The following is a 27,769-nucleotide window of genomic DNA, read 5'->3' on the forward strand; positions in this document are numbered from 1 at the left end:
GTGCAAAATGAGTTGCTGGCCTCAGCCCAACAGTTGTTTTTTGAAACATGTTCATCCATAACTGATTATGTTGGGGAAAGATTCAACTGAAAGGCCACAGAATGATAAATCATCACACAGCTTTCAGTCCCTGCCACTCAGAGCTGAAATAAGTTGGGCAGATAACATGGATAAACTTGTTCTATTGTCAGACAGTCTCAGTTTCAATGATCGTCAGTCAGATGTTCTTAATTGAAAATGAAGTATTCTGAACAAAACAATGAAATCTTTTTACATAAAAACAGTTAACTCATGCCATAAAATCAAAAGAATCCAAACCTTCTGAACATTTTTAGACCAGGATTGCCATTTCCAGACATTAAGGAGGGTTCTGCAGGTTTTTTTGCTCCTGGCTTTTTTTTTTCCCTTTTTTTAGTTGCCCTTCATCACTCCTATATGTGCAGTTCAAGTTATTTACCCCACAAAAGTTTTTCCTAGATTATACTTTCTACGTAACTTCTTTAGACATTCTTTCAATTTAAAATCTGGTAAAAGCTGTCAAAAGGTAAGTAACACACTATTTTTCTGAACTTCACCTCTACAACACATTACATCATTGTTTTTATTCCCAATCCCATGTACAGTTACATTAGAATGACACCAGAAAATAAGAAAAAGATATCACGTTAACCAAAAACAGTTACGTACCTTTGCCAGTTTGGGTTTCTGAGCATATTTTGCTAAATTCAGTCGAGACAGATTTATGAAAGGGCCATCTGGATTTGTCAGCATTGAAGCCTGAAGAGGAAAAAGAAGTCTTTTAAGTGGGAAGATGCCCTACACTTTTCCTGAAAATTTTCAAAATATTAGTTGTATACAACAGAACTCCCAAACCCCAAACAAAACATCTGTCAAAAACTTCCTTTTGTTTCCCTCTCTCCACCATTTCCATACAGTGCCTAAGCATGTACCTTGGTAGTTGGGATACATAAAAAAAAAAATTTTCACAAAAGATTCAGGAAGATCAGTTCCTACCTGCAACAGCGAGAAGATACCATGTTTTGCCATTAATGTGATGTTTATCTGTACTATATATTCTTGCTGCTTGCAGTTTATTAATTTTGCCAAAAGAATGGGATAGAACTAGTCTGGTTTATTTTCCTTATTGTTTGAAGGGACAGACACTGAGCACTTAGTAATTGTTTTGTAGTAAACTGAAAAACTTGGAGAAGGTTTCAAGATGCTCATAATGAAATCATGTCATGGTCTTTTCATGGCCTTCAGTGAATAAAACTGTGTCTCAAAGAGCCTGTGAATTGGGAGTTTATGTGAATTTCAGTGAACCTACGGATTTATGTTTTTATATAAACAGATCAGCAAAATAACAAGAAGTATCATTTTCAAACCCTATAAGTAATTTAAATAAAAAACTAAAAATGCTCTCCACCTTCAAACTGGAGTTTAGATGCAGCTTTTAAGTAAACTATAATGTCACTGTGCCAGATGGTATGACCAAGAAATGCCTTATTCTGAGAAGAGAGTCAAACAACTCACCGTTCCCAGCCTGACATATCCCCCAGAAGCACTAGTAAGGGGACGGGCTGTGAGAGCTGTTCGAGGTGTTCTTATCGCCTGTTCCATAGTACTGGGCCGTCCACTTTGCGTGCTGGGTCTCACAAATCCTGTAATAGGTCTTCCTGATTGAGTTACTGGCCTGAAGATGTTAAGTACATTATTCTTATGTTAAGTGGTATTTATTGATAGAGAATTTAAACAGTTGTACCTGAAGCACTTCATTTTCAGAAGTTAAATGTAAGATTTGTTCATTGCCAAGGAGTCGCATTTAAAAAAAAATAAACTATCACATACCTAACAGCTGGGCTGGGGCCTCCACCTTGGCTAGTTCCAGGGAGTTTCAAAGATGTTCCTGGTCCTGTAAGATAAGAGCACTTCTCATTTCACATTGAGATACTACTCCTTTGTCCAGAGGACTTAAAAAATTATTGTATTGTACAATAAATATAAGCCAGAAATTTCTTTGTTCAAAATACTGCTACAATGAATATGGTTTTCTCTCTTTTACCCTCCCCATTCTCTTCTCCATCCCACCTGGGGAGAGTGAACGAGTGGCTGTGTGGAGCTGCCTACTGGGATTAACTCACACCAATTCTCAAGGACATTTTAGGAACAACAGATAGCCATGAAGTAAGAAAGGTTACTGGAACAATGACACCATGCTAATTTGAAATGGTATATTTTCTATCCAAGACTAAAATAATACCCAGACTTTAGTAAGTAAACCAAAACTATCACCTACAGAGTAGATGGAGAATGGTATCTCGTGTCATTAAACCAGTGTAGGATCCCCACCCACAATTTAGGGCACAGTACAGTTCAAACTCATCCATGTTCAAAGTCATCAGTGAAAATATTGAACTGGCTTGAGCCCAGGTGAACTGATGAAGGGTCCTCCTTTTCACGTATTTCTGTTTTGACAGCAGATAATTAAGAATTACTAGTTCCTGCATGTAGATTTTGCATCACTTTCACTGATATTTGATTAGTCAGGTTTTCTAACCTGCCAAGTGAATATCTATTGAGATGGTTTTAAACACTTGGTTAAAACCAACATATGACATCTATACCTTCCAGTCTGTTCACTGCTTGTTACCTTGCACAGAAAGAAATGAGATTTGATTTGACATTTCTTGACAAATCACTGTTACTTGTCTACTTATTTTCTATATACTTTTGAACTGCTTTTACTGCAAATGTTTCTAAGAACTTAAACTGATAGGTAGACAGTTTCCTTCCTTCTTTTTTCCTCCAAGATAAACCTCAAGTCTACCCTTTTTCAGTCCTCCATCTCCTGCCTTCAAGCTGGAGATTACCTCTGAGATACAAGCAAGTTTAGTAACTTGTCTAGATCAATAACTTCTAAATCTAAACACTTTCTAGCTTTTTTTAATCCAAGATGATACTAAGCACCTCTGACTCCAATATTATAGCAGCCACCTGACAACAGCTGTATTTAAAGTTAAATAATACAAGAAAGGTATTAACCATGATGTCCTTGGTAAAACCAACTTTCAGCAACTGATGCGAAAATAAAGAACAAAACTCAGGATTCTCTCTCTTTTGGTTGGCCACACTTAGGATCTCTGTTGCTTGCTTGCCTTTTATAGTCCTGTGAATCTTGAATGTTTTACTCCACAACAGAAAGAGTGGACAGTTTACCCAGTAGAGTTTCTAACATGGTAACTAGGGCACTCTTCTGAGAAATGGACAAAGTGGCTTTTAGTTTTTTAGACTAACAGGCAAAAATGTACTAGTCTTCCACTTTCTGAACTCTTTTTTAAACTATTGCAGTAATATAGAAGAGGTAGACACCAAAATCCCCTCTTCACACATGTTTTTTAATAACTGCAATTGGTTTTGAGTTTTTGGTGCACTGGGAGAATGCTTACGGGAATACCCTTGATCTCACCCCAGGCAACTCTGTCCTTATTTTGAGAATCCCAACTCAACTAGCTATGAATAGCTGGTCTAACCATGCTCAAACATGAATACCTAAAGCCAGTTGCCCAGGACTCTATTTAGATGGTTTCTGTATAGATCTGAGGAGGGAGACTCCACAACCTCCCTGAGCAGCCTGTGACAGTGCTTAGTCCCTCACAGTAAAAAAGACTGTTTCCTGATGTTCAACACCTCCTGTGTTACAGTTTGTGCCCACTGCCTCTAGTCCTGTCACTGGGCACCACTGGCTCCATCCTCCTTGCACTCTGTTCAGTGATATCTGTGCTTACCTTTTATATAAAAATATAACATCAATGTAATTCTAATGTAACATTAGAACACCACAGATGTATAAAGAAAGGAAAACTGAATAACTAGAATTGAATAACTAGAACTGAATTGAATAACTAGAAAGGGTTAAGAAAAGGGTTTCAAGACTCAACTCAAAAATTAAAAGATGTAGCTCAGAATGAGGAGACCATTTAGCTCAGAGAAAAGATCACTGGATGACTTAATGACAGATTTAGCAATTTACTTTGGAAATAAACCTTTGAAAATAAAAACTTCATATCAGGCATAAAATACTCGCAAAGAAGCAACAGGTGAAGTTATAGTTGATAATTCCCACTAAAGATATGGCACACACTGATAAAAGCTAGCAAATTTAATAACTTAGAAAAGATTGCAGGGGTTTCTCTATCTTTGGGAAGTTCTTATACTTTCTGAAAAATTATATACTAGCTCAGGCACATCTAGTGAATTTGAAGCACAAATAGCAAAGTCTTATCTCAATGATTCAGGAGTGCAGGCTACACTATCATAATGATTTTCTTTTGGTTTTGAAATTTGTACACACTATCCAGAAGGTCATCTTTATTCAGTGTAAAGATAGTATGAATGCATTTTTCCAGGATACCTTATTTCTAAATAATATTCATCAAATGATTTTTCTTGGCAGATGATTACTACAGGGGAACTAAACTATATTACTATGCTGTTTTAAGACAGACATGGGTAATTAGCTTATCATAATGTATAAACACAACTTCAGTACTGCTTGACTGTTTATATGTGACCAATCATGCAATGAAAATTTTTAAAAACATAATCAGATAGATATGATATTGCCTATGTCTATACAGACAAGAAAAGCTTCTTATGCTTCAAATATTAGTCCTGGCCTATGTCCAACTCTTCTCTTGAATTCCTTGACGTGGTCGGTCGTTGATTGCCACATCTAATAAGTTGCATCCAAATTTCCATGTGGACTGTACTAAAGAAACATAGAAAAAGACAAATAATGCCAAAAAAAGTAGTGGAATACTACTAATTATTACCCACTTAAAAGAGAAGTAATGAAGCTGAAAAAGAGTTGCATAGAAGAAACAATGACAGAGCTGAAGAACTGCTCTGTGAAGGAAGAGAGAAAAGAAGTAGAGAAAAGCAGAAAAAGAAAGAAAATCAGTTCAGATAATGTTTGTAGGACATGATAACAAAAGGTGATGTCTGACTGTTGTCTACAGTACAGTCATATGAATAAGATTCACAGTACACTGAGGGTGCATTTTTTTCTCTGGTTTCCCACAGTGCCTCAAGAAGCCAGAAAGGAGTAAAAGAAATCGATGTACTGATGGAAAAGAGCGAGTGAGTACAGAGATGTAGAGGAAAAGCTGATGAAACACTATTTGTCCGAACTCCTGTCCGATGGGTCTAAGCACCACATCAAGAACATGTCGTGGATCTCAACATTGCCATGCAACCATAAAACAGTCTGAAGCTCTTTTTGTAGCAATAGCAAAAAGCTGTATCAGGTTACCTCAGTATGTACTATTTTATGCTAGATGATGATCCTGGCCAAAAGAGTTCTTGTTTATTCAAAGTATTTAAGTGAAAGTCATTCTTACGTGCAACTTGAGCAATGGTATTTTCATCTAGGATCATCTCTGCGATTCCTTCTTGATCCATATCAATTTCATCCACATACACCATTTCTGTCAAAGCTCGTGTTTTCAGGCTCCAGGCAGCCTGATTAAGGATAAAGTAAAAAGTAAAATATCTTCAAAACACCAAGTAAATAATCTAATAAGAAATTTTACCATTTTTTTAATTAATATTCACTTCATAGTTTTAATAGGCCTGAATAAGGTATTGACTTAAACNTCCATCTGTCTGATGGCGGTGGAAAGGGGACCAAGTCCTTTGTTCATAGCATCAGCTGTAAAAATCTGTAGATGCATAACTTAGGCATCTCAGATTATGAGATTATTCCAACACTTTTTAGTGACCTGAACTGACAAATTACTACATTAAATGTCTTGGAGGATAATCTGACCAGTGTGGAAAGGCAAGCATAACACTAGCCTATGTGACAAACTTTGTGTAGACTGTAAAGACAACAAATCAATGGGGAGAAAAAAAAAAACCAAGAAAAATCAGTGCCAGCAATACAGAAATACCAACAAAATAAGTGCAGACCCACACTTTGATAACTTGATATGCTTGTAAGGTACTCATAGAGTTGGCATGATAAAGGGAGTCACAAGACCAATTCTTTATCTTCCATCAGATATTGAACAGATCATCATAAACTTTCCAGAGTAAAAATCACTGCCAAAACAATTAGATTTATTTCCTTTCCGACACAATATAGCAGCCCGGTGTAAAGGTGTGTTTAATATTGGCTAAGGAGACATTTCAAAATAGAAACATACTGATGCTACCTTAATAGAAATAAAGGTCAGACACATGGAAACATTTGTTCTTTAATTAAGAGGTATGAGAAGATCTAAGCTTCAAGCTTATTTAATAATTTAAGTAATCATTTCATGAGACATTTCTTATTCACCATGTCTCAGACCCTCCCTTCTTCTACATTCCTGTCATGCTTCTATGCAACTTTGTAAGTGTCAATCAAAAAGAAAGTATATCTAAAAATTTTGAAATACTTAACTATTCTTTTAAAAAGTACCTTCTTCCAAGCTGAAGCAAAGGAGGGCTTTAGCCAGTCAGTTTAACCACAATTAATAAACCTTTGTTCAAGTATGAAAAGAAAGGAATTCAGCAGGATGATCTGAATCTAGGCCAGACAGACATAATCCAGATCTGCTTTATTATCTTTTAGTTTCTTCTTATGTAGTGGGGCAAATTAACGTAGCCTTTAATTTGCATTGCAATTTGCAGTTAGATGTTCAACACCTTTAACTGCTTTTCATTATGCTGTAGAATTATTTAGTTTGTTGAATTTTTATCACTTTGATGGTACTCTGTTCTTTTCAAAGACATGTATGTCTGTAGCCAACATAATCATATCTTTATTGGAAATATGCTCAAATTAGAGCTCTTGTATAGCCAAACACAGGCTAATTTCCTGGTAGAGGTAAGAAAAGCTGTCCATAGGAATTATTTTTTCCTGGGAATTGAAAGTAGCAACTTCTCTACACCAAAATTGGAGCCAATTCTTTACATAGGCATAAGAGTATTATTGTGATTTTTCCACTAATTAAAATGTGATAATGTGTTTTTAAAAGCAACATGTCTCTTTGTCATTATTGGGCAAAATTAGATTCCTTAGATTAGAAATTAGATTCCACTCTAGAAATTAGATTCCAGTCTTGAGCTCCTAGTACGAGGCTTCACAGCCAACAAAAATTTCAAATATCACACATTATTCCTTAATTAAACAGCAGTCTATAGATTAGAGTATTTGCTCTCTCTTTGTGGGACTGATAACTTTGTTTTGTGATAAGCAACATGTCTGGCGCTTATGAAGAAAAACTGCATTTTTATGAAACAGGTACTTAAATGGCAGGAAAAAGAAAGGGACAGATCATTTCAGACAACCCACATATTCACAACACAACAACAGATTTTGCTTGCTTAACTCCAAATCAGAGAGAAGTTTACAATAACTAATAGTAAATAAAGAGGCAAGCATTATTTTAAGTATCATAAGTACAAAAATGTGATACAGTATTTAGGAAGTCTAAATTCCAGAAAGAAAAGTGACAAAGTGTTTTTCACTTAGTTCCTGAGAAGTTTGTCACTGAATAGAGTATCTTCCTCTTGTTCCTGAGAAGTCCAAAAACCAAATTAAAAATATAAACTTAAAATCTATATTTAAATGGGTTTTTTTCTGCATATGTTAACACATTTTTCTAAGAGCTTTTAGTATCTAATAATCCTTTCCATTATAATAAATTTTATTCCGTACACAATGAAAACCCCAAGAACGCAAGAACTACATTGTGAAGGGTAATCATTAAAGTCAAGAAGATATCTGGAAGTATCTTACTGAAACCATTCTATATGTAAACAACTTGCATGACTTCACTGGAATGTAATTGGAGACTCCTAAAATATGTTATGGAGCTGTATTTAAAAATGCCATTTCACATTGCATTTAATCTCTTCTGACTGTGGGCTGGAGCCAAAAGGTGCCACCACCTGCACAATACTATTCTTGCCATTGCAGTAATCTAGTGTTAATGTGGACAAAGTGAAAACTAATCAATTACTCTCAGTCTTCCATCACTTATGCAAACCATCATCATGCAGCTACGAGACTCTACACAAGTTAGGCAGTGAGAATGAGCTGTAGGAGCAGGGAGGGCACAGGTAAAAGCCCACTATTACCTATATTAAATGAAACATGAAAGTGAGTCCTAAGAGCACAAACACTGTTCTGTCGGTGAAACACACATCAGCTTTTTCCTAATCTTATCAGCAGATGAAGGTCATTCAGCTCAAGGTAGATTCAATTTAGCTTTTAGAAGGTGCTAAACTGCTGAATAAAGCTATAGGAAATATGTCATAAATAAACTTCCATCAAATATAAAAGCTGCCTATTTAAAATATCAAAAATCTCCCCCTTATCAAATGTAATGCCTTACCAATGATGAAAAACGAAATTCTGCCATTGAGGACTTAAAAAGAAAACAAATATTATTCAGTGTATCATAAATTCTTCCAAATGATTGTATTTAATAATTGTATTTATGGAAAGAATTTTACCTGAACCACGCTGTATTCAGAATCAAGCTCCTGAAAAGAGAGGAAATAGAAAATGAGCAACGGAAATGCCAAACAATAAAAACAACAACAAAAATGGATTTATACCCTGTGACCATCTCATTTTGGACAAACGTTTTCTCTCTGACACATATAGCCGAATTTTCATTTTATTACATTATCTCGACTTACACACATTATGGAGCTAAATGATATTTTATACAATGAAAGCAGATTTGCAGTAAGTTCACCTCTGACACCTTTGCTTTCTTGCTTCTTCTGGATCATGCTGGCCAAATCTTAGATTAACATTACAGCATTATTAAACTGAAAAATGGTAGATTAAAAGAAAATTAACTTGAAAGATATATGCAAATCACTTAAAAATTGACCAGATTATTATGCCATGGGCTTTAGAATACCTACTTAATAAAATCCATCTATGTGCATTTTTGTTAGCTGCTGCTGGTGATCACACTGATATCATTCAAGCACACAGTAGAAAAATGTCAGCACTTTTTTTGTCCTTTTATGATGAAAATCATGCATTCATTTTATTCTGGACAGTAAGACAGCAAGTGGAATAAACGTCAAATTACTGGCCTATTGCATCACCCGATAAATAAAAGGAAAGCTATCAGATTAGGTTTATTACAAATGAAAAGGCAGGAGCTTGCATCTGCTTGAAAACTTGTGGTAAAACTGAGTAAATACTAACAGAAAGAAATGTAGGTTTATCACCAGTAATTGTATAATTACCACGTTCAGGGCTTCTGCTGCTCACTTCCAGGGATTGGGGAGGAGTTTTTCCTAATGTATTACTTAGTTTTAGACAAGGAAGGTGGGAGATAGATGTTACTTTCTCCAAATCACTATTAGTCTTTTAGAGTGTCAGATCGTTTCTGCTTCTAGAGGTAGTGGAAAATTTCTTGCACATTTGGAGTTGTGTAAATCTATCACAGTTAAATCAGCTTTATGAGACTGGATATACAATCTTAGAGTAATTCAGACTATGAAGGGACTTCTGGAGGTTCAAAGCCCTGCTCAAAGAAAGGTCAGCTATGAGGTCAGTTGAGGTTGTTCACAGCCTTGTCCAGTTATGTCTTGAAAACTTCCAAGGATGGAGGCTACACAATGCCCATGGGCAATCTACTCCAGTGCTGACTGTCCTTATCAGGAAATGTTTTTCCTTGTATCAAGCCAAAGCCTCCTTCACTTCCACGCAGCACTGCAAGGGGCCCCTGGCTCCATTTTCTTGATAACCTCCTTGTATGTATTAGAAGGCTGCTATTAGATCGCCCCAATGTCTTCTCCAAACTCAAGCACTGCCCCACATGCTGCTGGCTTCCTTTGCAGCTGGGACACATTGTTGGCTCCTGTTTCCCCAGGAAAATGGCAAGGTCAAGCTCACTCTTTTCCTCTGTAGTATGAGACATGGCCTACTTCTTTCAATTTGAGCATTTTTATTCAGTAAATTCTATGACAGCAGGGACCTGAAAGACTAGTGAAAGACATCTTCTTTCTGTAGTGTACTGGGATTTCTGTCACCTTTTAAGGATCATATTTGGAATCACAACTCTTTCACGGGTGTTAAAATGTATAACAAGCTTACACATCTACTACACTATGGAAGTAAATGTTAATTACACATCCACTACACTATGGAACTAAATATTAATTGAGGGATTAATCTCAGCTGACTGTGATGTACCTGGGGGTACACAGGGCACTGAAACTGCCTTAGCATTTCAGATGTATGATTTTATGAACTCCAAGTTCTTTTATTTATAGCACTTGTCTTCTAAAAAACAAACTATTCAGCTTCCTAAGGATCCTTGAGATATTCAGCTTGCATTTTATTCACCCCATTGTGCCTGAGTGTTACAGCATATATGAAAATGGTTTAAGAGCAGTAGGTGCTCTTCCATACCATATGTGCTACAGTAACTAATGAGGATAAGGTTAGGAACAGTACGTCAACACTAACTCAAAAATGCCTTGATGTTACAGATGGGTATCTTACTTTAGGCACTGCTCATTAGTTTAAAAATAATTTAAAAACAAAATGAATTTGCTTGTAGGAGCATTCATATTACTAAAAAATTCAGAAATTACATCCCTCATCATTCCGGAAAAAAAGTTGACCAATAATATTAAGTAAGAACATTGCTCTCTCATTATAGTAGATGAGAGTATGCACTGTTCATCCATCCTGATACATTGTTTCAGTTTTTGACAAGAAGTAACTTCAGATTTTTAATAACCCTCAAGCAGGTAATAGGACCCTCACATTAAACAAAAGTATGGAACAACAAAAATTACATTAAAATATAATATATTTTAACATAGGTGGATCCAGCAGTTGCTACTCATGCAAGTAATCCACTGGAACTAGATTTCAAATAAAGAGTTCTTTGAGAAGATTAACAAATAGCGTTGCCCTGTAGGTTTGTATCTCAAAACAAAAGCTCAAATTTACTCTTCATTTACACATATAAAGCTCCTTTAGAATTAAAAAGATTGTAAAAGCAATGAAGGAAGAATTTAATCCAGATCCCTGAATCAACTGAGGGCACTTTAAAATTCATGCTAATGTATAAAGTCAGTTTATTTGAAGACCAAAAATATTTAGAATAATTATGTTTTCTGACACCTACAGCCTAGAAAAGAGAATGAAAAGATTACATACCTTATATATATATATAAGGTTTCATTCTACAATTAAATTCAGGTAAGATTTAATATATGCAGAATATTAAAATTCTGAATATGCTCTTCAAATGATTAAGAGCAGAAATAAAGAAAAATCCCCCAACTTTACCCAGGAACAATGAATTCACTGTAAGTATCACTAATTTTCATGCATAAACTTAATTACAGTCTCTTGAACCAATAACTCATTTCAGTTGAAGAAGCTTTTTCAAATCAAAGTCAATGCCCATAAACATAACTGTGATAACTCTAAATTGACCTTATAAAAACCAGTATGCAAGTAATAGTAGCTGAAAGTTCACTGCAGGAGAAGAAAGGACGAATGAACAAAAGCAAATACTCATAGTAGACCATCAATCAATAAGAACATCCACTGTATGCCTATTAGGCAATTTTAGTTTTCCTATTGTTAAACTAGAGCAGGCCTCATACATGGGTTCTGGTTATTGCCTTGAATCTGACATATGGAACCCAAAGAGTAATCAGATTAGGTGACTAATCAGGATGATCAACAGAGACAGTCCTGGATTGTATTTTCTCTAGGTCATGCTATTACTATAAACACAGAAGACAATGCCTGTTTGCTTACAACAGGAAATAATTAAACTGAACATCAGTACTTCATGTGTTTGCATGCCCAAATGCTAGTCATAGAAAATACAGCTTTTATTTACCCAGATCTTAGATTATCAGCATAGAAGTAAATTCCATCAATAACATTTATATTCCTAATACTTAAATGAGGAAATGCACAGGATATTTTATAGAAAAAAAATTTCAATCTTCCACAAAATGTAACTCCGTAGCAGCTAATTATTCTTCTATCAAAATGTTATTCATTAAGAACTTTTCAGGAAAACTTGATTGATTTTAAAATGTTTTTATTTTGTTGTTGTGTTCTTTAAGAATACAAGTTTATAACGGCATAGCATTTGATACTGCTGTGTAAGAAAATTCTTGATTCATGCCCAGTTAGCTACAAGGTCAACACGATACCTTAAGAACCTCCTGGTTTCAGCAGCCCATAGCTCTGGGACGTCATTGTGGATATGATGGAGCAGGAGGGGTGCTATCATTTAGCAGACTAGCTGACAGCTGGGAAAAACATACAGACTTTAAGACAAGAAAGGCCATCTCTTTCAGGCATGAATATGTTCTCCAGTTATGCACTGTTAGTGTCTTCCTTTACTTATCTATTGCTACATTACATGCCTTAGAAGGGAGAAGGCTGGTTGCTTAAGCACAAAAAAGTTCTGACTTGTAACAGTCACATTTTAACCATTCCTGGGCACGTATTAAAAGGACATGATCTCCTGTGGCTTGGTTTATGTCATATCCTAATGGTTGCTGTTCAAAGAAGTGAATCCCTAACAGTGACTGAGGCTACAGTTCTTGTAAGATCCTTCTTTCCCTGGCTGCAGAGGTTGGGAGGCGCATGCTTAGCAGAATATGGGACAAGAGGATAAGAACAGATGGCACGGTGATTACAGCCATTGAGTATACCCTCGTGCTGCACAGCAGCTCACTTAATCCAAACTTTCCGTAAGGGCTGTCATTTGTCTGTCTGCTTCTCTGGTGCCCAACATGACAGTTTGATTTGCAGAAGTACTACCATTAAGAGTTTGACCATTAAATCTGTCAGAATTGCTACATGTTCTTTACGAGTAATAAACCACATATATTGGGTTAGGTACCAAAAATGAAATATACTTCATTTCAGATATATCGCCAGGTAATACTAAAATACTACTAATGTAATTCACACAAATGGAAGACAGTACCATTTTCTGGTAGGTGGCTGAAGATGACAGAAATAAAGTTCAATCAAAACATTCAGGAACTACTGATTTGATTAACATGCCACTTCAAAAGTAACACAGATATCAGGAAATCAATCTGCCTGACAATGGTCCTAGATTCTTATTAATGTGGAAAAAAATCATAAATCATTTTTCTAATATTCACAACTACAGCAAATTAGCTGATACAATGCCACTGGAATAAATTCAGAATAATGTAAAATAGGATTAGACTAGGCAAGCAGGAGAATTAAGTAATGTATGTCACTTATTTGAGTTCTAATTAACTCAGTGTTCAGACTTGGAGCTTAGTATCTTTCAAAGGTTATATAAAAATAATGGTTCTATTAAATGCAAAGTATATATGCTACAATACATAAATATGATTTGCTTTTCCATTCTGTTGTATTAAGTTCAAAATAGTTTGTAAGATTTCAATGACACACAGAACACATTCTTGAGGAACGTTCCTTTACCCCATGCCCGACATTTAGCAGGGTAAACAGGACAGATTGGTACCTGATCAATATCTGGAAGAAGGGAAACCAATCAGAATTTATTTCACAGAATGACAGAATGTTAAGGGGTTGGAATGGAGCTTAAGGATTATCTAGTTCCAGCCCCCTCTGCCATGGGCAGGGACACCCATCACTAAACCAGATTGCTCAAGGCCTTACCCAACTACATCCTCTCATTGCTGTTTTGTTAATTTCCTCCTAAACATTTTTCCCAGCCTTGAACATCTTCTATTTCTTACCAGTGCTACTGGGAACAGCCCAGCAAAAGTTTGGAGTTGCCAGGTGTAACAATACAATTTTATACTCGAGCTTCAGCACATAGCAGAAATGCAACCATCTTTATATTTTCGTGTTGAGATCGTAGATTAAAAACAGTTTTACTAATTAAAAAGAATTATAAATTAAGAGCAACAGAAGCACTATGATCTTTATAACTTTTATTTACTGTTGTCTGTGCTACTTCAAGAGTTACTATCACAAATCAAGTGTTGTCTTCCTGTATGCAAAGATTACATATATAAAGATCCAATAATGTACATATACATAAATAATACAGCAATTGCACAGAACTAATACTCAATCCCATTTAGCACTGAGGAACAATCTTCTTCGAATACCTTCTGTGCTAAAACTTTTTCTGCTGGTGGGTCCTCGTTTGTTATAAAACATAAAAAAGAATTTTTAAAATATCCATCCTATGCCAATTTAAATAGTTACTGTGTTTTATATTTACATAACTGTGTGACCATGCACCTTTCTTTAAATATTTGTCCTTCGTGAGGAAAAGAACTGCCTTCAAGATTCCTAAAATATATATCTATAGGATGCTTTGAGAGACTTACAAATTTATGTGAAGTATTTATGATGAAGATAAAGTTTATTCAATTACTGTTTTTAAAATATGGCATTAAAAAGGTTTACATGCACATAAACATTAATCCAGAAACAACTTTCTCAAATTCTTCCTTCTTACAGAAGGATGAGAAAACATGTAGGTATTGAAAAAAGACATGTAAAACGTTTCCAGAGACTTTGCAGATGGAGAAAGGGCAAAGAGATTGAAATGCAAACGCCTTCTGCCCCAAGGTAAGGTTCATATGTAAGCTGAGCTAAAATGCGTGTCTCTTAACCTTATGCGATTTAGTCCACGCAACAGCTAGGATATCTGAACGTCAGTATAAACTCAACAGGAACACGCTAACGCAGAACTGATTTTAGTCTTGGCTTTTCTTCCCTTAACTCCGCAAACTCTTGAATGAGTTGAAGTTCTCGCTGTGGGGAGCTCTGGCCCCCACGGCAGCGCTCCAGCAGTCTCACCCACACCCGGCACCGCTTCCCTCTCCCGGCTTCGGGGCTGGGGCGGGAGCGCTCCACCGGGGCGTGTCTGAGGAGGAGCCGGCAGGGCCGGCTCACCGCCCCCGGGCCCGGGGGGAGTTGGAGAGCTCAGTGAGCCGTCGCTGCCCGGCCTCTTCTCCTCCTCCTCCCTGGGGAGCTCGGCGCGGCCCAGCGCTCCCGCCCCGCTGACGGGGGTCGCGCCGGCCCCTCCGGCGGCTGCAGCAGGTACGGAGGGTCCCGCCGTGCTGGGGCGGCGGGGACGCGGCTGCTGCCGCCCCTCACCGCCGCCTCCCGCCCCGCCCCGGCCCCCGCTACCTGCTCGCCGGGCGGCCTCTCCAGCAGCTGCGAGCAGAGATCCGCGCACTCCCGGAACTTCCTCCGCCTGAAGTAGCTCCAGGCCTGGAAGAGCGGCTCCAGCCCCATCCCGCCGGCGGGAGCGCCGCGGGAGCTCCAGCGGTGTCCCCGGCGCCTCCCGGGCCGCTGCCGCTGCCGCCGCGCGGGGCCCGGGGCGGAGCGGGGCGGCCGCGCTGCTGCTGCCGCGGAGCTGCCGGGCCCCGCCTCGGCCGCCGGGGCGGAGCGGCCCGGGGGGGGCGGCTCTGGGCGGCCTCCGCGGCCCGTCTCAGCGAGGTGGGCTTCTCGTGGGCTCACACACTGATGACTGAAAGCAGAGTTTGATCTGTAATATTGGGGTCAGTAGACTTCAAATAACCCCACTGTTTTGACCTGTGTCCTGTTATTTGCTGTCCTAATATCAAGAGTCATTTAGAGTTGTAATAGACACCTAAACAAGAATAATACAGGCCTTTAATTCTTATGCGGGTGAAATGTCCTTTAGAGCCATGGAACCCTGGTTGAGAAAAGTACAGATTGCTGTGAGCAACAATGTTTTCAGTTTTGCAGACTCTGTTAGTTCCTTTAGTTCATTAGTTTTTGCAGAGAAATTATGAAACAGAGATATTTAGAGATTTTTAAAGTTGGAATACAGTTACTCATAGTTTGTGCATACTGTAAGATGTTGATTGTAATCATCAACCAAAGTAAAAGGAAGTAAAACTCCCTAGGGATCCTTGGAGAAATAACTGCATTTGTGAAAATCTTTGACGGATGAACACTAACAAGATTGCTGAAATCACATTGCTGGCATTTTAAGAGATCATTCTGGTTTTATTACTTTTGTCTTATCTAAACTATCAGTTTGTCCAATATGCATGAAATGGATACCCAGGCTTCTAAGATCAATGTCAGGTGGAAAGATGGAGAAACAGAAGTGCTGGTCCCAGGACTATAGCTTATTCAAATATGGGAGTAAGTGGCTTGAACTGAAGTAGTAGTTATAAACAACTGGGTTTTGCTCATCTCGTGAACAGTACACAGGTGTATTGGGTTTGCATGGCAAGGTTTTTTGTGAGAGCCCATAGAGCTGGCTTCTGTGAGAAGCTGCGAGAAGCTTCCCCTTTGTCAACAGAACTGCTGGCCAAGGCTGATGGTGGTAGCACATCTGGGATAACATTTAAGAAGAGGGAAAAACCTGTGCAACTGCAGCAAGAGTCAGGAGTGAAAATATGTGAAACAACTCTGCAGGCATCAAGGTCAGTGCAGAAGGAGCGAGAAGTGCTCCAGGTGCCAGAGCAGATTCCCCTTCAGCCTGAGGTGCAGACCATGGTGAGGCAGCTGTGCCACTGCAGCCCATGGAGGTCTATGGGGGAGCAGAGATCCACTTGCAGCCATTTGAGGACCCCATGCCAAAGCAAGCTGATGCTTGAAGGAAGCTGTGACCCCATGGGAAGCCCATGCTGGAGCTGGCTTCTGGCAGGACCTGTGACCCATACAGAGAGAAGCCCTTGCTGGAGCAGGTTTGCTGGTAGGACCTGTGACCCCATGGGGGACACATGCTGGAGCGGCCTGTTCCTGAAGGACTGCATGCCATGGAAAGGGACCCACGCTGGGGTAGTTTGTGAAGAATAGTAGCCCTTGGGAAGAACTCACACTGGAGAAGTTCATGGAGGACAGTCTTCTGTGGGGGGGACTCCACGTTGGAGCAGGGTAAGCACTAATCTCCCTGAGGAGGAAGGAGAAGCAGTGAAAATGTGTGATGAACTGACCACAAACACCTTTCCCTGATCCCTTGCATTGCTGGAGGGGAGGAGGTAGAGAAAATTGGGAGTGAAGTTGAGCCCAGGAAGAAGGTAAGGGTGGGAGGAAGGTGTTTTAAGATTTAGTTTTTATGTCTCATCACCCTTACTCTGATTTGATTGTTAAAAAATAAACTAACTTCCCCAAGTTGAGTCTGTTTTGCCTGTGACAGTAGTCAGTGAGTGATCTCTCCCTGTCCTTGTATCAACCCATGAGCCTTTTGTTATACTTTCTGTCCCCTGCCCAGCTGAGATGGGAGTGACAGCGTGGCTTTGGGCACCTGGCATCACACCACAACAGGAAAAAAGTGATCTAAGTGAAGTATTTTTTGAGACCCATGCCATCCCCACTTAAGAAGGATGAAAAGGAAATAGTACCATGGTTTATGTCCCTTCTCTGCTTTATGTGTTTTATGGTCAGACTTAGAACGATTAGAAGGATGTGCTCTTCAGAGAAATTGTGAACATTGTTTAAAAACCCAGAGTGGTTTTCAGCTCCAGAGCATTTCCTTCATTATGGCATTTATTCAAGCATATATCTGACAACCCCTTTGAGGGCTGGAAGTGTTATCTATCACAAAATAGCTATTCAGTGGCTTATAGGAAATCAGTGGTTAATTTCAGTAACATTAGTAGTGCTTAAATCTCAGTGTTATACTTCAGGAATTATCGCTTCTGGCATATTTTTGTGTAGAGTGTGGAAAAAGAATAGTTTTGAATGTGCTGTGTTTCTTTCCCATAGCTCAGGTCTAAGGCACTGTTTGAGTAGCTTGCTAGAGATATCTTCTTCTTTCACCCACTCTCTCAAAATGAGGAAAATTCATTCTGTGAAAAGTTGGACAAAATAAATTTGGGGAATTAGACCTCTGATATTCTTGATTTGTTGGAGAAGAACAAATTATGATTTTTCTGTTTAACAGTGATTAAAAAAATCATAATTTAGTAATAACAACATCCTGGGAGAGATTGTCTAGGTAGAAAATGTTTCACCATGTGAAATGTTTCAAGTAGTGTTTGATTGTGCGATATTATGAAAGGTGGAAGTTGCTTGGATTTAGTGCAATATAGGCTTGTCTGCATTCTTTTTTCTAAAAGTTTTGTAGTCTAGTGGTTAGTCTTTTCCATTACTTTAGGTAAAAACCTTTAATTTGATCATAGTCACAGAATCACAAAATTGAGTAGGTTGGAAAAGACCTCTAAGATCATGGAGTCCAACCTATGATCCAACATCACCTTGTCAACTAGACCATGGCACTAAGTGCCACATCCAGTCTCTTCTTAAATACCTTCAGGGATGGTGAATCCACCACCTCCCCGGGCAACCCATTCCAAGGTCTGATCACTCTCTCTGTAAAGAATTTCTTCCTAATGTCTGACCTAAACCTACCCTGGCACATGCCCTCTTGTCCTACTGCTGGTTACCTGGGAGAAGAGACCAACTCCTGCCTCTCTACGACCTCCTTTCAGGTAGCTGTAGAGAGTGATGAGGTCTCCCCTGAGTCTCCTTTCCTCCAAGGTAAACAACCCCAGCTCCCTCAGCTGCTCCTCATAGGCCTTGTGCTCCAGTCCCTTCACGAGCCTCAATATTCTCAAATGTACTCAAATGTTCTCCAACTATAATGAATGCCTCTGTGTTTATTGTGTCAATGCTACATTGGGACAATGATAGGTATGCGATATAACTATGGAAATCACCAGGGTTTATTAAAGAAAAGTCATCTGCTTGTTTTGTATAGCTATTCACATTCATTTTATTGGAGGTATTCTCATGGTATTTCCTGACCTTAGCTAATACGTTTTGAGAGACTATTCTCATTTGTTGTGAAAAGACAGGAAATTCAGTGGTGCTGCTTTATTTACAGCTGGAGTACTGTGATGGTATCACTGTCTCATGGGTAATTTGAACCTTGCCTTTATTCATTTGAACCAAGAACAGAAAATTCAGAAATCAGAAGGAAGGGTCAGTTCCTCTTCTGTCTATGGTTTATTCTTAATTTGAAAATTAGATGTCCCTGAGACAGGCAACAGTAAGAACTCTTATTATAATTATTTCTAAATGAAAATATCAGGGCACTCTACTGAATAGAATAAATCCATCATTATTTATCTTTTTTCATAAAACACATGGGTTTGCATAATTGCTTTTTAAAAAACATGGGTTTTGTGACAACTATAACTGTGTACTTGATTTTAGTAATTTTTCAATTAATCGTTCAATTACTTGTTGCTTAGAGATTTAAGTCTGTTTCTCATTTTCACCTTTTATTTTAATACAGGTTTTTTTCTTACTGACAAGGGTGCTTTAAACTGATACTGAATACTGGCTCTGAGTGGACAGATGTATTTAATGTTTTCTTCATTTTTACCATCCTGCAGGATAAACTATTGGTATGCCTAAAATGCTTTGCATTTTCCAAATGTTCTTATGACTCTTATGTGTCAGTCTCTTAATATTTAAACTCTGAGTATGAGATACATGAATTAGCTTCTTAAAAAGTATGTACAGAGGAGGAGAGTAGGACAGAACCCACCGACACCTAATATCCTTTTGATTTTAAAAACATAGTTACTATAGGTTGACTTTGCCTTTCTCTGTAAGTCTCCCATGGGAGTCTTCTGTGTACCAAGAAATTATACTTGTTTCTTGAACTAGAAATTCAAGGCTAATTGTCAGGCCTTATCTCTCATCATGAACTTGCATTCTTATGACAAAACCAGAAATAGAACCTAAAAATAGTTCTCAAAATTCTGTTGGTATCCTAAAATTCCTTAGACAGCTGTGTGGATAAACATATCCCTTAGTAGCTAAGTCACTCAAATGAACGTTGCTGCCTCTGTCGCTCATCTCTCCCAAGATGTGAGATTACAGAAAAAAGATGCCATTTGCAGCTCAATACAATTAACAAGGACTTGAAAAAAGAATATTGATGTTATCACACATGTACCTACAGATTGCCTCAGCTAGAGAAGTGTCTCACCTTTGAACAAGAGCTGGCATCATGAAAGTTGACATGGAAAAAGGGTTCATTTTAATGATTCAGGTGCCTTTGATGTTAGGAGAATTGACAGCAACAGAGCATGGGGCAAGTTTTGTTTTGTGTGCTTTGAATGAACCCAAACAGGACCACAGATCAGGCCATGCCAAGAGAGAGCCACATAGCTGTGGCAGAAGAGCATGAAAAGGAAGATCCCTCTTTATGTGCTCTTTTCGGTGAGGACCCTGACATCTGAAGCTGACTTCACATAGTTGCTTGTAGAACCCTTTCTTACTGACTGTAGAAAATTAGGAGAGGTCATGCAAATGAAATTGCATTAAGAGTAGAGTTTTGTGCTGAGGCTTAGATTCAGCATCTGGAAAGTAATTCATAGTAACAGCTTCAGGTTTCATTCTGTGACTAGCCAAGACAATGATATGCATCAATACCAACTATTGCTATCATAAACAAGGATACTGCTGTTTCTTTCTGATCATACATGATATCCTAATAAAGGTTACAATGGTCTAGCTAAAAAGGGATCATCCAGCAGTCGATAACAGAAATTAGGTGGCAATACTGTTCAGGTCTCAAGACATCAACCTTTCTTCATATGACTTTATGCCTGTCCTATGTTATTTACGCATGAACTGAACTCAACCTTTGTAATCAAACCCACACCTCCTTCAGTGTGCAGGCTGAATGGGATGTTTTTCAAGTGAGACTGTTACTTTCCTTTTTATCTTTAGTCTTTCATATGAGGCACTATTTCTTGTTTGATGCAGATGCTCTGTGTGCTGTGCTGAATATAGATTGGTGTTCATAACACTAGAAGAAATCAATGCAGCTATAAAACAAACAGTGGCCTATGAAAAAGGCTGGTATGTTATTTTCATATAAAGATAGATTGCAAAAAATTGCAAAGGATCCACTGATGACTGGATGTTGAGCTTAAAAACTTGGGCTTGACTATTTTTCTTTCTTTTCAAGTTTAGAGCAGCTAGACTAGCACACTTATTTACAGTGGATCCTAAATATCAAAGTAGGAATCCTGGTAAAAGTACTGAGTTAGCACTCATATCTGAAAAGCTTGATGTAAATGGGTTTGCTTATATATATACATATATACCCATATATATATGGATGCAGTCAAGAGAGAATACAGATCTCCTGGTATTCAGTCTACTGTATTAATTACAAAGCCATTCTGTCATCATTATTTGTTATGCACCTGTTAGCTCCCACAAAAAAAATTATGTAGGTGCCCTACAAATCTACTTTCTTTCTTTCAGGAGTCGTAGTCAGTTTTATTATAAGTTTATAATTTTTAGAGCAAAAATGTGGGGAAAAGATCTATTTTCCTACTGTGAGGATTGGCTGTTTTATAAAGGCTTGTGTACAGTGGGTTACACTAGAAAGTTATATCATGTCACAGTCTCTGGCCCATATTGTCTTTTGCAATTGGAAGCACTTAAAAAGAACTATTTGCTGTACTAAAAGTAGGCTTACTTCACTTCAGTTGACAGACTGACTGAAGTGTAGTATGCCTCTGTTCTAGCCCTTAACTGATCTGTTCCAGTGCTTAGTCAAATCTAAGGTTTGCATTCTTATTTTAAGGTTTGCATTCCACTGCTGCATTAATAGTATTATGCTATTTTTAAGTTTCTTGGCATTATGAGAGTTAATGGTGTTACTTTTTTTTAATGTTTAAATGTTTTATTTCCTTCAGTTCTTCTGAAAATTTATATTATCACTGGTAAACTATGTCATATTTTATAAGCCTGCATTATTGTATGTGGATTCTAAGTAGTGACTTATGCTAAGTTGTTTCATGATTCCTTTTGACAGCTAAGCTTTTTGAGAGCTTTTGCAAAGTCAGTACTGTACATTGTATTTCGAAAACGATGTCAACTACTGTGTAAAAAAATGTCATCTTGACCTGACAATTTTTAATCTAATAATTAGCATCAGCCAGCTGAAATTTTGATTTATTAAAAAAAAAAAATTAATAACATGCTTTGGGGTTGATCATCCTACACTATCCTAGTTGTAAAGAAGGAGTTGAAAACAGGTAGAGAAGTTACCACTGAGTGCAAACAAGGTGTTGCTTCACATTGGTTTTGATCATATGATAATATGGAGCCTGAGATAGCTGTCACATGTGTAGAATTTAAAATAAACTGCATTCTATTTTTAGTCATCAGTCAACAGTTTAAATCAACAGATTTTGAGAGTTCAGAATCAGATTTTTATCATAAGTCTATTGATAGAAAATGCCTTGGGATTTAATGACCCTCCCTTTATGTCCTTCATTTAAGCCTGTTTAGGTTGTCTCGTGTTATATCAAATGCCGGTGCTTGACACAAGTTCTTCAAATCACCTGATGAATAACTTCAGTAACATATAATTGTACCAAAAATGCATACTGAAAAAAGCTGTTTAGATCCAAGTACGTGTGTGTTGATTAGAGTGATGTTGTGTAAACACTGTGTCATTGATGAAAGAAACTGAAATGCATCAGAATACATTCTGGTGTCAGCTTGTTGGCAGTCTGAAACACATTAGTTTTTTCATTGTTTATAGACTAAAAAAAAATTTTTTTACTGGACCGTTCCCGTGTGTTATCACAGATTTTAGGGCCAAAGCTCATGACAGACGTTTTAAGAAAAAATACAATTGTTAGTGGCTAACTTCTGAGACTAAAATGAAACATTATTTTATTATAGCAACTTCAAATGGAACTAAATGTAGAAGTTCTTTTGCATTTATTTTGGAAAAAGTATGTACTGTGATGGAAATTCTTAGGCTGAGAATTTTGCCATTGAAATCATAATAGAAACCCTTCTTTCACTATCAAAAGAGGGGATTTGAACTCTGGGTTACAGAAAAGACCCTAAAACAAGATCTTATGGTAAAAACATTACAGCTAAGAGGGCAGAATACAGGTTTCAGTATTTGTGTTCCCTCTGCAGTTTCAGGAGGTACTTTTTCTGATGTACATTTCTAAACGTCCAGAAGTTGTTGCTTTCTATACTAATGATGGGTGAATTTAATTTCAATAATGTTTGTATCTTATCCATCCTTTTACTAGACTTAAATAAGGAAACCATTATCTGAGGACATTTCTAAATTTCCGTGAATAAACGTATTACAGCCTTAGTTGCTGTCTGTATTGTGTTTGTTCATTGTCTTTTCAATAAGGTGTCTGCTTCTTCTAATGCCCCTCATGAATGTTTAACAAATTAATACAATTTCTGTAATTAACAAGGTGCAATTAAACTTGCAGAAACAGGAAAAAATAACATGTGATTTTTAATTTTATACACATTGTTTTATTTTAATATATATTATATATAGTTTATCAATTGGTACCAAAAGAAAACATATGGAGTTACAAGTTTATAATAGAATTTGCATTTTAAAAAGTTACAGAATTGGCTTATGCTTTGACATAGGACATCATTTTAAAACTGCATTTTTCTCTTCAGAGCATGTCAGCTACAATATTTGGAAACTGTCAGAATTTTTGGAACTACAGTATAATGTACTCATGGCATATTGCTCTTTTGCTCATCTTTTTCCAGCAGATAAAGATGTTTCCTTCTGTGACCATACCCAGTACAGGCTTCCATCTTGTATTTCCCAGACTCCTCCATGTTGAGATGTGAAGAAACCATAATTTTTTCTGTGCCGTTTTCTCAACCTTAATTCATTCCTTTGCTTCTTGATGCAGTAGACTTACTGATTATGCCAAGGCTTCTTATTTCTAATGTTACTTAAAAAAAAATAAATCTCTATTGTTAATTCAATAAAACATCTTAGTCCTTTAAAATTTTTTTAATAATTTACATCTTATGTGTTGCTGATATGTTATAAAATACCTCATTAAACTTTCCATTTTCTGAAGGAGTGTTTCAGCTTGCGATGCTATCTTTTTTCCTTGACTTTTTGTTTTTATCCAGTAGTAAACAGGCCTTTGTGATCTTAAGAATTTGACTCAGTGCTGTTAAATAGTAGCAGACAATTCTTATTACTTTCTCTCTTAAGTAGGTTTCTTAGTTTTGCAAAGTATTATTTTCAGACATCGTGTTCCCATAATAGATTGAGACCTTTTAATCCCCAAGGATGTTGAAATTAATGTTGTCACTGTTGTTCATCTCTTTCATATTATATAATTACTACTTGAACCAGCTACTCTGCATTACTTAGGACTTAACAGAGAATAATCCCTCATCTTGTGTGCTCTGGAATTAGCTGTTCAAGAGCATTTGTTTAAGAAATCACTTCTCTAAGCCTTGTTCCATTTAGCAGAACATGAGATACATTGTAAATATATCTGCAATATACTAAGTACATATTTTTGTAAGTACATATTCTTATATATAAGTTGTGAAACATTAAAATGCCACTTATCTGATTTTATTTAGAGAGGTGATTATTTACCTGTGTCACTGTATACTAATGAAACACAACTTGCAGTGCTGTATCTGACTTAATAGGAAAGATATGAACCCCACCACAGGCAGCTGAGGCAAAACAGCCAAACACCATGTTTCACTTGTGAAATACCTCACTGGAAGAACATAAAATGTCTTATTTGTGCAAAAGGTAATTTTTTCCCTGCAATAACTGTAGTATCAGAGAAGCATTCCTGACCCTCAGATTAGCTCAGCTGGTTGGAGCATAGTGTTAATAACGCCAAGGTCCTGAGTTCGATCCCTGTATGGGCCATTCGCGTAAGAGTTGGACTCGATGATCTTTGTCCAAGATCAGAACTCAGAAGATTCCAACTCAGAATATTCTCTGAAATCCGTGAATTTTCCTTTCCCTGCGAACACCGCCCGGCCACGTGTGTCCTGCCTGCCGCGATCAGCACCTTGGACAGCGCCGTACGCTTCCTGGCCGTCCCGAGTTGCGGGAGGAGGGGGAGGCTCCAGAGGATATTCATTGCCTCTGAACACAGCTTGTAAAGGACCGGCCGTGTTTAGTTTGTGCATCTGCCGAGAAAAAGAATGGAGGGGGACTGGTGTCTGAGCTCCGGTGTACATACGCAACGTATACACGAGTGCCACGCTGAGGGAGGGATATCGTGAGGCCCAGTGGCTCCCGAGGCGATGACCACCCGGTATGAGTGATGCTGCGCCGAGACATACGGGCTGGTAGAGCCAAAGGAATGATGTGTGTCAGAGTCGAGTGGGGACGCTAGGCAGAGCAAGGATAGAGGAGGAGGTTGGGATACTGCACTGCTTCCTATTCCTGTCCAAAATAGATGCCAAGTGTGTAAACTTCTACTTGCGCATTGGCCTATTCACTTTTACTAATCAAACACTCTGTTGTTCTAATTCCTGAATTTTGAGTAAGATGACAAGACTAACGTTTTAGCTCCATTGAAGTTAATATCACACATTAGTATTGATCTCGGGAGATCCAGAATTTCACTTTAAATAATAACCTAAGAAAAGTATGTATTTATACAGATTAGAAGCAAGTAAAGACTATAATTATGTTTTTGTATATTCATATTTAACTATACATTATATATGCAGTAAGCAGAAAATGAATAAATTCTCAATTCGTACCACAAAAATACTCCCACTTTCAAATGAGCTTTTACAACAGCAGAAGTCAAATATATCAGATGCCTAATTCTGCTGATAATCAATCCAATTTCCAGAATGAGATTAAGCATCATTATAGACTTTTTCTGTAACTACCTTTCCCATGGGATAGCAACACAGAACAGCCATGCAAAGTTAACATCCAATTAGAAAGAATAATACATTTTGCACTTCTAACAGAAGCTAGCTGGGAATTTTCCAGTCTGTTTCCGTGGCTACTCTCCCATCTTGGGAACTCCTAAGAAACTGTGGTTTCTACCTAAGTTCCAAGGTGCTCTGGGTGTTTAGGAAGCAAATAGAAGAGTGGAAAATTGTTTATTATTAATTTTTGTGGAAGTAACATTTGCTTTATCTGTTGGTTAATATATATGAATTTTTTGACTGATAAGGGATAAAAGTCCTTTTCTTTCATTCAAAATTTTAATTTTTTTTTATGGAAGGATAAGTTTCCTTGGCTGTAAGTTTCAGGCTGCATGAATCTGTCTGCAGATTTCTGCTCCGTGCCATGTTGTTTTCAATAAATGTGTGGGACTGGAAGCTGCATCTGAGCCTGGTGTCATGAACATCCTTGTTGTAAGAGCTTGAGAAAAATATCATCTCTCGGTGTTTTGCACTGTGAAAATATGTTAATACAAAGTTACTTAACTAAAATGCTTAAATGTAGGGTTTTTTACAAAATAATTAATTTTCTAAAAAAATGATAGGACTAATATAGTATTATTCAAGTATTTATTATTAAGTATTTATTCAAGAAAGGTTTTAGAGGAAAAACTACCACTAATTAAAATGAAAATAAATTAGAATGGAAAAATGTCTCCAACGTGAACTTACTAGTTAAAAGTAAATGTTCTGTGGAAGAAAAGTCAGTCTGGCTAGTGGAATAGTAAAAGAGAAAAAGAAGTTAAAGGACTGAAGATTCAAAAATAAATCCTGACAAAATACATACAACTTGGAAAGCCAAATCTGTGTCTAAAGTAATAGGAAAAGGGTTTATTTTCAACTGTCAGACCAGACAAGTTACCCAGGAGCTTTTAGAAGAGATATTCAACTTTATAGCACAAACCTGTTTGTATAATCACGTACTGAGGATTTATTTAGCCAGGGAGATTCTCTATGGAGTGAAAAAGCTGGGAAGGAGCACGTTTTCCCAGCCAAAACTCTAGATGTGGCGGGGGGCTTTCCCCGGCACTGCTGCCTCACGCAGCACAGAGAAGTCGCTCCCACACCTGTGAGGTCGGAAAGTGGCGACTTCGCCGTGTTAAAACGCTAAGGGTGAAAAGTTGTGTATGGGGAAATTAAGATGGGGAAGTAACTTTTGTGTGGTGCACGAGTAAGGCAGTGGGCTGAAAGGGTTAAATATTCGTCATTAAAAATTACAGTTGACATTTTCTTCTCGGTTGAAGCGGAGCTGCCGCTGGGCCCAGCGAGAGCGGGGGGTGGTTTTCACTCGCGGCTGACGAGAGGCTGAGGCTCATCCAGCCCCAGCGCTGCCGAGAGCCCGGCGGCGGCGGGGCGGCGGAAAGGCAAGGAACAGGGATGTTCCCCGGACGGGCAGTGAAAACAAAAAAACCCTAAACTTGGGTGAGGGGGAGAAGACACAGCCGCGCTTAAAGAGAAAATAAAGTAAAATAAAATAAAAGGTAAATTAGAAAAAAACCCCGCCTCATGGCAGACGAAGGTGAAGCGCGTTACCTCCTGCCCAGTGCCCGCCACTACCGGCGGCCGGTCCCCGTCGCGCCCCCTCAACCCCGCGGGCCCGCCCGGCCGCTGACGGCGCCGCCCTCGGCGCAGGCGCAGCCGGGGCGCGGGGGGGGCCCGAGCGGCGCCGCGCCCTCGCTCCGCGTCCCGGGCGGTGTCTCGGCGCAGCCATGTCTGGCGGCGCGGGGCGGCGAGGCGCTCTCGGGCGGCGGCGCCCTCTGTGAGGCGGCGGCGGACGCGCGGCGGCGGCGGGCATCCATGTCGGCGGGCAGGGATTAGCGCGGCGGACACCGAGCCGAGCGGAGGGGGCGGCCGGCCCGTCGCCCCCTTCCCGCGGGGTCTCCGGCTGGGGAGAGCCGTACCCGGCCGGCGGGGGCGGGTGGACATGGCTGACCGGAGCGCGCCGAGCTGCCACCTGCGGCTGGAGTGGGTCTACGGCTACCGGGGTCACCAGTGCCGCAACAACCTCTATTACACGGC

At 38.6% G+C, this 27,769-nt stretch overlaps 2 protein-coding genes across 5 annotated transcripts in view; one reads left to right on the forward strand and one right to left on the reverse strand.

The window, feature by feature from the left end:
- TTC8 (tetratricopeptide repeat domain 8) overlaps positions 1–20,273 on the reverse strand; it is a 44,151-nt gene extending 23,878 nt beyond the window's left edge. Inside the window, exons 1-7 of one of the 4 annotated variants that reach the window (XM_017813911.1) lie at positions 20,269–20,273; positions 15,182–15,242; positions 8,506–8,535; positions 5,400–5,520; positions 1,849–1,912; positions 1,534–1,693; positions 688–777 (exon numbers count right to left, since the gene is read on the reverse strand). In XM_017813911.1, the coding sequence (XP_017669400.1) occupies positions 688–777; positions 1,534–1,693; positions 1,849–1,912; positions 5,400–5,484 (399 nt within the window). In that variant the 5' untranslated portion in view covers positions 5,485–5,520; positions 8,506–8,535; positions 15,182–15,242; positions 20,269–20,273. Of the gene's footprint in view, positions 1–687; positions 778–1,533; positions 1,694–1,848; positions 1,913–5,399; positions 5,521–8,505; positions 8,536–15,181; positions 15,379–20,268 lie in introns of those variants that run through there. The other 3 variants (XM_017813909.1, XM_017813910.1, XM_017813912.1) reach the window with 3 other exon arrangements.
- A 7,401-nt stretch (positions 20,274–27,674) lies between these two features.
- The window catches only part of EML5 (echinoderm microtubule associated protein like 5), a 115,672-nt gene continuing 115,577 nt past the window's right edge, over positions 27,675–27,769 (forward strand). Inside the window, 1 exon segment of the mRNA XM_017813864.1 lies at positions 27,675–27,769. This exon segment is cut by the window's right edge and continues 1 nt beyond it. Within this exon segment, the coding sequence (XP_017669353.1) occupies positions 27,675–27,769 (95 nt within the window).

Source organism: Lepidothrix coronata, unplaced genomic scaffold (genome assembly GCF_001604755.1).
Source record: "Lepidothrix coronata isolate B3197 unplaced genomic scaffold, Lepidothrix_coronata-1.0 Scaffold43, whole genome shotgun sequence".
Taxonomy (NCBI): Eukaryota; Metazoa; Chordata; class Aves; order Passeriformes; family Pipridae; genus Lepidothrix; species Lepidothrix coronata.